A 9,488-nucleotide genomic window follows, 5' to 3' on the forward strand; every position below is an offset into this window, starting at 1 on the left:
GGGGGGGCCCCTTCCCACAGGGAAAGGCCTCGAGTTGTGCCCGGGGAGGTTCAGGTTGGAAATGAGGAGACATTTCTGCTCAGAAAGAGCGGTCAGGCGTCGGGACGGGTCGCCCGGGGCGGTGGTGGCGTCACCGTCCCTGGGGGTGCTCAAGGACGTGGTGCTTGGGGACACGGTTTGGTGGTGACGTTGGTGGCAGGGGGTGGCTGGACCCGATGAGCTTGGAGGGCTTTTCCAACCCTAATAACTGTTTGGTCATCGGCTTCCAGCTCTTGGCAGTCCTCACCACCCCCACGGTGACCTCTTTTTCCCTTATAAATAATTAAAATCTCTCGATTTAAATCGCCGGCCCTCGTCCCCCCGCCAAGCCCCTCCCGCGGCCCCGTTTGGGAATGGGGGAGTCGTTGTAGGGTCTCCCTTGGGGGTTTCCCTTCTCCGGGCTGAAAACGTGTTACGGAGGGCGTTGTTCGAGCATCTCCTGTCCCGGGCCCGTGCCGGTGCTTCGTCGCCCTCGTGGGAGAGGAATTTCCATTTCTATCTCGTTCAGGAAGCCTTCGGACGAAGCCCTGGGGAAATGGGGTCTGGTTTTGGGGTGGTGCCGTGTGGAGCCAGGAGCTGGCCGGCGTTTAGGGTGAAAAAGCGTGGGGTTTGGTGCAGGGGCTTGGCTAAGGGCGTGGGGGGGGGGCGATGGGGTGAGGGGTGGCGGGATGGGGGCCGTGCGGGCTGGGGAAGCGGATTTTAGGGCTGTAAGGGGAGGAGGGCGGTGGTGGGGAGAGGGGAAGAGGGGATTATGGAGGGTGGGGTTAAGGAGAGGGGGGGTCTGAAGGGGGGCTGGTGAAAAGGGAGCAAGAAAAGGGAGAGGTGCGAGCGCTGGGGTTTGGGGATCGCTGCAGGTAGGTGAGGAGCGCTGGGGTTTTATGAGGGGCTGCGTGGGGAAATGGGGTGCAGTGGAGTTCAGCCCCCCCCTTTTTTTTTTCCCCCCCCCTACTGGAGCTGAAAGAAGAAGGCAGTGAGTGTGGGAACCCGGCAGTTGGTGCCTCCCGAAGGCTGCCTCGCTCCAGCGTGTCCCGGCAAGCCCCGGCCTTGCTTAATTCTCCCCTCTCGGGCTCCCGAGGCGGCTCGAGCTGTTCCCCTCCCGCCACGTCAGCCTCAAGCTGTTGATCGAGGTGGGTACGGTCGGGTAACGCGGGAAGGTGTCCACCCCCTCTGCTCAGACCTTCCCGGGGCTTCGACGCCTCCACCGGCAGCCGTGACCGCGGCGGGCACCTCGCGCCGTGCTCCTGGCCTTGAGACGCCCCTCGTTACCCCCTGAGCTTCCAAGGAGGGTGGAAAAAACTTTCCGCTCCTCTTTTGGAGGGGAAAAGCTGATGGAAAGAAAAGCTCCTTCCTTTTTTTTTTTTTTTAAGCCAGCTTGGTACATCCTGGTCAACTTGCCCAGCTCAGGCTGCTCGAGCTCATCCGTGTAATACGAGCGCTGTGAGCTCTTGATCCGGTCTCTCTTTTTCTGATGGATTTATCACGGCCGTCAACCAAACGGCTCGAGCTGGGGTCTGTGAGGCCAGTCTCCGTGGGCGCATCTCCCCGTGATTTCCTTCCCCGTCTCTTCTGGTGCTGCTCAGCACCGAGCCGACGTTTCCGGGGGTCTCCCCTTGGCCGCCCCGAGCCCTTTTCCCGCGCTCCTGCTCCTCGGGAGCCCTCTCCCCGCCTGCCCTGCTTTTTTTTATACCAGGCTCTGAATTTCACCTCTCGCCTCGCCGCTCGGTGACGCGGGGTTGTAAAACCCTCCTGGGGGCCTCGAGTGGATTTCCTCGTGAGTTCCCGCCAGCCCGGCCGCGGAACCCAGTCGAGCTTTTCCCCGGCCCCTGGGCTTGTTTGTGCCACCCCGAACCCCGGCGGAGGGTGTGGGGAAGGGGGAGAAGTGGGGAGCTGCCCTCCTGCTTTTGTAGGAGGGAAGGGGCAGCTCTGAGGTCGTGGCCAAACGTTTAAAAACCCGACGGGTGACCCCGCGCGCTCTGCCGTGCTTGCCTGCCCTGCTGGGCTGCCTCTTCCTGACGGTTTTTCACCTCAGCCCGTGGGTTTTTTTTTACTCAATAAAAGTTGCAACTGTTGGAGTTTTGGGCACAACCTGCGCCTGAGTCGTGTCGCTCCGTGTCTGCTGGGAGAAATGTGCTTAAAATAGTACGTGAGCCCATCCTGGGCTTCTGTTCTCGGTGCTTTTGGGTGCTGCGATCCTTCCCTGGGTGCCGGGGCGTCAGCCAGATGAGTTTTACTCCCCCTTCTCTGTCTGTGCTGGGCAGAGGAAGCGTGCTCTGCTTGCCGAAGGCTCCTTGCGCTGATCCAGGCGGAGCTGAGCCGTTATCCTCGCAGCATCTCGTGCTAAAAGCTGGCAATCTGCTCCCTTCCCGGCTCTTTTTCTTGCCGAACGGCCGCAAAGCCTTCGGATTGTGCCTCTCGGGGAGACTTTTTTACGTTGAGGGGTATCTTTTCCCGCTTCAAGCTTTCCCAGGGACCCAAAATAGAGGCAGAAGCTTTGGCTGACTGCTCCTTACGATTCCCTAAGGACGCCTTTTGAAGACCCAGGTTTCCTGGATCCCTTTGAAGCCCCTGCCTGGAGGCGGCTCCGTCTCCGCACCCGCCGAGGGGTCCTGTGCGTGCTCGGCTCCGACCAGGTGAGGGCTATGCAAATCCCCGAGCGTTTTCAGGCCGGGGGCCCTACGGTTTTGTGAACCCTTGGCAATTTTCCGGGTTTTTTAAAAATAAAAAGAGCCCGGTGGCACGGCGCTTGCCCCGGGAAGCAGAAAGCCCTTGCGCTGCCGAGCCCCCGTGCTGCAGCGTGTGCCGAAGCTCTCGGGGAGCTCCGGCTTCTTAGGGGAGAGGGCTCAGCCCGGCGCTGCTTGGCGTAGAAAACACGTCCTTGCCCTGGATAAGGAGCTGCCGGAGAGCCGTGCCGAGGGCTGCCAGCCTCTCTGAGGGCCCTCTCGGTATCTCCAGGAGCCGTACTCACTCTCTGTGAGCCGCTGACTACCTGCAGCTCCCCTCGGGGAAGCGCCTGCCTCCAGGTTGCCCTCGAGGAGTTTTCTGATGCCTTCAGTCCGCCCCTTTTGGGGTTTTAGAGGGGCGGCTCCGCTCAGGCTTGTGTTGCTTCAGACCCCGTTGGAATCCGGCCGCTCCTCCGGGCCCCGAGCCGAGGTCTGGGAGCGCCGCGCGCCTCAGAGCTTTGTGGATGCGGAGCCTGCGTGGGGACCCACCCAGTAGGTGGAAAACCGCTTGGTTTTAAAAACAAAGGGGGGGGTGTAGAAGGTCTGGGGGCTCCTTTTGGTTCCCATCACCCAGCGTGGTGTCTCCAAGGCTCTTCCTTAGGGAGGAATTTCTGTTCTAGCTAACGATCTGTGCGTGTGTGCTGGCTGCTGGTGGCAGCTGCAGGACGGAGAGCTTTCCCCTCCCTTTCCCTGCTGGTTTTTAGGGTTTTTCCCCTCTTCCTTAGCACAAAACCCCCCCGATATTGCCCGCCCCGCCAGGCCGTTTGACCAAGGATACGGGGCCGGCAGGACCGGGCCTCTCCTCCCTGCTTTCCCCGATGGGTTTAACGCCGGGGCGGCGGAGCCTGGGCACGCTGCGGCTCGGGGGCCCTGCAAACCTCACAAAAAAACCAGGAGGTTTTGTACGGAAGGAGACTTCTCATTTTTTTAAACCACCCTGCTGAAACGTCTCGGTGCGAGCTCCGCTGCCTCGTTGCGAGGTTTAAGTCTGGAAAACGTTTTGGGCAGAGCTCCTGCTTTATGAAACCCAACTCCCGCAGGAATTCCGCTTGGCACCTCTTCTTGAGGGCTCGTTACGGCGCGGTCCTGACCCTGCGAGCTCGGTAAGCTGCGGTTAAACTCCAGGGGGTGCTTGCTGAAGAGGAACCGCGTGGTTAAAGGTCAGCTTGGAGCTCCTCTTCCTGCCTAAGTGCTCGATGCCCTTTCAGGTTCTGGTTTTGGTGCTTGCAGAAGCCTTCCTCGCCTTTGACAGCTCGTCCTGGCGTTGTTTCACCGGCGCTCGGCGTTGGCTTTCCTGCTCCCCTTAGTTCCAGCACTACAACAAGCACAAATCGCGCCGGGCCACCCCGCTGGCAGGACGAAGCCTGGGCGCCTCGAGGGGAGCACGTTTTCAGCTGGAAGGCAGAGAGCTGAAAGCCAAACGGCAGCGGGGAGAGCAGCAGATCCCTCAGACGCTCCTCAGGCTGCCGTCGCGGTTCGGAAACGGGGAGCCGGAGGTGATCCGGGCAGCAAACGCCCTCCTCGGTGGATTTAGGACTGAGCTCGTTGGCCAAACGAAGCGAGCCTTCCGTAAATCCCCATTTTTTTACCCGTTTCTTACAGCTGAGGCGGGGGCAGCACGTCCGAGGGGACCTGCAGCTCTTCCCTTCCTCCCTTTCTGGTATTGTTCTCGCCTCTCCCGGGACGGCCGTGGCTTGGCGCCCAGCCCTCCCGTACGTGGCGGCCTCGGGTCGTTCCCGCTGCCCCGCGCGATATCGAGGCGCCGAGGTAAACAGGGGACGGGGAATCTGCGGGGCCCTTGCGGCCGGGGGCTGTGCTGCGGAGATCCGGGCTGCTTGGGATGATTTTTTTGGGGGTGAATTGAGCGTTAAAGCACGAAAAAGCCAAGGCGGAAAGCGGCTGCCTCGTTCCGGGTTCCCTGTCAGGGGAGATCGGCCGAAGGAGACGGCTCCGAAAATGGTTAGTGACCAGCCGCGGAGCTGGGTTTCCTTCTCTCTTGCCCCCCAAAAGCCTCAAACCCAGGCTGGGAGGCAAGAGGGAGGCCAGCCAGGAGCCTTTGTGGCCTCTCGTCCCTGCGCCACCACCGAAGCTCTCGTGGCCGTGTCACGCATCGCGGCGGAAGCGCTGCCTTGGCTCCAACCCAGCCTTTTGTCTCCGTGTAACCTCGCTTTCTCTTCGTGGCCGGAGCTCCCCGCGCCCGCCGGGGCTCAGGAGAGAGGCGGAGGAAGGCGGCGGGGGCCGCTCCTTTCCTCCCCTCGGCACCCAAGGCGATTCCTGCCCTTCCAGCTCCTTTTTCCTCCCCGTTTTTCCCTGGGCTCCCTTCTGGCCGGTGCGCGGCCCCGCGCCTCGTCTCGGTGCGCGTTTTTTCGGCTCGGCTTTTTGTTGTTGGCGCGGGGCGGCTGAGGAAACAGTCGCTGTGGAAACGGAGCGGAGTTAGCACGGCCAGAACAAAACACACCCAAGGCTTCGTCGCTCTTCGGGCTTCGTTAGGGCAGCAGCGAGCTGGCGCCGCGGTGCTCGGAGGCCCGCGGACGCGCTGATTGTGCTGAAATCCACAGGGAAAACGAAACCTTTCTCGGTCTGCTCCGGTTCCCGGAGCCGAAGCGAGGGGAGCAGCAGGAGGCCGTGGACAGCAGGAGCTCCGCTGGAGCCCTGGCTTCCCGCAGGGCGTAGCCTGACAGCCCCTGCCACCCCTCCGAGCTGACGCGCGGCCGCCGCGTCCTGCCCGGGCAGGCACGCGCTTGACCCCGGTGCGAGCTGGTTCAGGAAGCTCGCCGCCTTTTTTTTTTTTTGCTCTTCTTTTTTTTGTTTCCCTGCCCTCTTTTGTTTGGTTTGTTTGCCTTCGCTTCCGTGCCAGGGCGAGCCCTTCGAGCGCTTTCCCACGGGGCGAGGTGAGCGGGGACAGGGTGGTGGCACACGGGTGGTGGCCTGGGGGGAAGGTTCCCCTCCTACCTGCGACCGGTGCGGGTAGAAGAGGAACCTTTCTCCTTCCCTGTGCGATTTCGGCTCGTTGGGGGCTGTGAGAGGGACGTGGAGACGAGGTTTGTGTGCCCCCAGCCATCCTCGAGCTCCCTGGAGAACCCTTAACCCTCTCCCTTTACCTTTTTTCCCCTCTTTTTTTTTAATTCCACCCTGGATCCTTCCCTAAATCTCCGCGCTATTTCCTCGGGGCTGCTGCCTCCAGCATCCCACGAGGGCTCTGCGTGGAAATCTCAACCCTTCGGAGAGGTTCTCAGGCTCTTCAGAAACAAACAAACAAAACCAGGGACAGAATTATGCAGAGGAACACCCACTGCAGGCGTTTTTTGGGGAGCCACGGGGAAGGAAGGGCTCGGCAGGGAGCGATTTGGCTTCTCGATAAAATAGTGTTGTTTTCAGCCCGGTTCCGTGCGTTTCTGGAGGTCCCCTTTGGCCGTGACCTCGCGTGGATCGGAAGAGAGCTGCGTTAAAGCAGCTCTCACCCAGCGGCTGGGTGCTGCCGAGCCCTCTTCCAGCTCCACGAGCCCAAGGCCGCGGCTCGGCGCCGGCACCGTTGCCCTTTTCATCTCCCTTCCCTTCCCTCGTAGCCTCCAAGCGAAGAATCCATAAGGCCAACGGAGGCGTTTTGGGGGTCTCCAGGTCCCCCCCCCGGCACCTTCCTGCCGCAAGAACCGAGGTTGATGCGGTGCCCGGGGGAGCCCGGGCTGGGTACGGGCCCCGTGCCCTTGGTGGCACCCGGCGGGGTCCCGTTTAATTTATGGAGGGGGGGAAAAGGGGAAGAAAAAAGCAGCCCCCGAGCAATCAGGTTAATTAATCATCAGCTCCAAAAACGCAGACTTAGCTTTGTCCCGCGCCCCAGCGGCACCGCTTCGTTAGCGCGTGCGGGGCTGTGATTTCGTCCTGAAACCCCGGGGCTTTAGCTAACTTTAAACAAAATATATATAAAAATGGGTCTGGGGAGGCTCACGCACGGACCCGCTTCCTTCCGCAGGCGTTTCACCTTCCGGCGGGGTCCTGGTGTAAACCTGACCTGGTTGCAGTCTTTTTTCCTGCCAAAACCATGCGGGTTTTGGACCCCCCAGATAACCGCGATATCGTCCCGGGCAGCTAAAGCAGAGCTTCCTTCTCAGCCTGAACGGGCCCGGCAGCTGCTTTTCCATTTATTCTTATTTATTTTTTTTCCCCTTTCTCTTCTAGGAGAAGCTCCCCGGGGGGCAGCTCTGGGCTCTGCGGGCGGCAGCTCTGATTTTGGGGGGGGGGGCTTCTCTGGGGGCTCCTCTTCGGCCTCGGGCGCCAGCCAAGCACCACGCGGCCTCTCGGTGCCGATCCCTCGATGCCGCTCGGCGGCTCCGTCCCTCTGACCTAACCCCGTGAGTTTTCGCCGTCCTCGCCTCGAGCGTGGGTTGTTGGTCGGGAGGGAAGACCTGTGAGCGTTTGCCGTGTAAACGGCGTAGTTATATTAAAAAAAAAAATGAGCTAAAAGCGCCTTTTGTTGTGGAAATCGATTGTTTTTTTGGTCCTTGTGTGCGTTTCCTACGTGGAGCCGCCCTGCTCGGGCTCTCCTTTGAGCATTTCCATAGTAACCGGCGGGGACTGAGCCAGGATTTTATGGCTTCAGTAAGGAAAAAGCTGCGGGGACGTCGCTCGGGCTCTATAAATCCCGCATTTATCCGATGACCGCGAGGGCTGCTGCGAGCTTCCCAACAGCTCCGGATCGATACCGGTGGATCTGGGCTCCCACCCTGACGCTCGGAGCTTTTGGCTGCCAAAATCCGGGCGAAGCGAGAGGTACCGGCGCGTGCCGGGCTCCTGCCGGGCCGCCGCAGCTCTGTCCTCGCCCCACGGCGGGGCCGCGACCAGCAGAGGTTGGAGAGGTCGAGGAGAGGGCCCAAGGTCGACGATGGATGCTCCTTACCTGGATGAAGGCCGGCGGTGCCGCGCAGGGAACGGCGCTGAGGGGCCTGGGAGCTTCCCGGCGCGAGGAGAAGCGGGGGCAGGACCAGCCACCAGCACCCTCGGAGCCTTCGGTGAAGGATGAGGAGAGCTTCAGCGTTGCGGTCGCTCCCCGAGGAAAGCGAGCTGCCGGTAGACGCCGGGAAGAGGAGAAGCCGTCGGGGTCGTTTTGGTGACTTTTGGGGCTTGCCCCCGGGGATCAGCAGCTGCATTTAGTGGGGGGATGCGGGAAAGGAGCTGGGGAGGGGCCGAAACGCAGCAGGACGGGCAAAATGGGAGAAATCAGGCAGAAATCAAAGCATCACGGCGCGCTTACGGGGCCTTCGGGAAGGGCCAGCTCTGGGTAGAGGCGGGAGCAATTCTTCAGACGGATTTTGAAGACCGCGGAGAGAAGGCAACAAAAACAAGCTCGGCTCCGTGAAGCGTCCTTTGGGAAGGAGCCGAGTGCCACGCTCGTGTCGCGTGGGAACCACGAGCCGCTTCCCAGGCCGGCGGTGATGAGAGGATGTTTGGGTAGCTAGCAAAAACCCCTTAAACTCAGCAGTCGTGGGAAATTTGCACCCAGGAATCCGAAAATAATCAGCCGAAGAGGTCGTTAGCCTGCTGCGCGTGGGTTTCCATCTCTTTCCGGGGACAAACTCCCCGGTGTCCTCGCCCCGGGCATCGCTGCTGGCGCAAGGAGTGGCTCCTGCGCCTCGTGCGTCCAGGAGGAGCCGCGGGTGGCTGGGCGAGGCTCCCCAGATGGTGTCTGCGGGGAGAAAAGAGGAACCCCTCGAGCAGAGGGGTTACTTTCGGCTCCCTTCGCGGCGTTGGGGTTTTAGGTAGGGGAAAGCGAAGCTGGGCCGAAGAGCGGTGAGGGCCCAACTGCTGCTGCGCACCCCTGGGGCCATCGGGAAGCCAAGGGAAACATCGGGAGCCTCGTGGGACGAGCTGGTGATGGTCTGGGGGAGGTAATCTGGGGAGGAGTGCTTCTTGTCCGGAGCTGAAGGCACAAAAGTCGTGACACAGGCGAGCACGAGGGCTGGAAGAGGAAAAACGCGGAGCCCGGTGGAGAAACCCCTAAACCCCCGCTGCGGTGTCGGGCGATGGGGGTAAACCCAGCGAGGGCGTCTCTGCAGCTCTCTCCTACGCCCAGCTCTGGAAGCTCCAGCCTCCTGCAGGGGCTTTTTGGGGTGAGGAAGGACGGAAAGCAGAGGAGGAGCTCCTCCAAGGCTCAGCAGGGTGCTGCTGGCCGCACGCGCTGCTCGGCGCCCGCCTTGGGCGTGAAAACAAGGAGCGCCGTGGCTGGGCTGCGGGCTCGGACCTTGAGTTTAGCTCCCTGCACGCAGCCTTGGCTGAAAGCCGCCCTTAGCTCGCAGCTTCGCCTCTTCTCTGCCTGAACTCACGTGCTCGAAGGCAGCACAAGAAGCCCTGGCGGCAGGCTGCGGGTGGCCCCCCTGGTCTTTGGGCAGCGCGCTAACGAACCCGAAATCTTGCTCAGCCCCAGCGAGCCGCCGGGAATTCCTCTTGCTGGGGGGAGGCCCTGACTCCAAGCATCCGTTTCGGAGCTCGTTTGCGTTCTGCTTGCTTTCTGATCTGCCCCAAGGAGCCTGATTAGCGGCGGGGTGCTGGCAGGGAGCATCGTTTAAGGGCGCGCCGCGGCTGGAAACGCGCCGGCGCCTGGAACCTCGCTGCCATCCTCGTTATCCCGCGCTCCCTTTTGCTTTATCTCCTCCTCGCCAGCTCAGGATTTCCCCGGGGACTCTCGTGCCCCCTTCCCGTGTCTCCGCAGGGCAGCGCGCCCCTTCGGCACGGGGC

General features: G+C 61.7%; 1 protein-coding gene across 1 annotated transcript in view; it reads right to left on the reverse strand.

The window, feature by feature from the left end:
- Positions 1 to 7,903, reverse strand: part of NBEAL2 (neurobeachin like 2) — a 32,335-nt gene extending 24,432 nt beyond the window's left edge. Inside the window, exons 1-2 of the mRNA XM_035319675.1 lie at positions 7,654 to 7,903; positions 5,712 to 5,776 (exon numbers count right to left, since the gene is read on the reverse strand). Of these exons, the coding sequence (XP_035175566.1) occupies positions 5,712 to 5,776; positions 7,654 to 7,903 (315 nt within the window). The remainder of the gene's footprint in view (positions 1 to 5,711; positions 5,777 to 7,653) is intronic.
- Between the last annotated feature and the right edge of the window lie 1,585 nt (positions 7,904 to 9,488).

This window comes from Oxyura jamaicensis, chromosome 2, assembly GCF_011077185.1.
Source record: "Oxyura jamaicensis isolate SHBP4307 breed ruddy duck chromosome 2, BPBGC_Ojam_1.0, whole genome shotgun sequence".
NCBI classification, from domain to species: Eukaryota; Metazoa; Chordata; class Aves; order Anseriformes; family Anatidae; genus Oxyura; species Oxyura jamaicensis.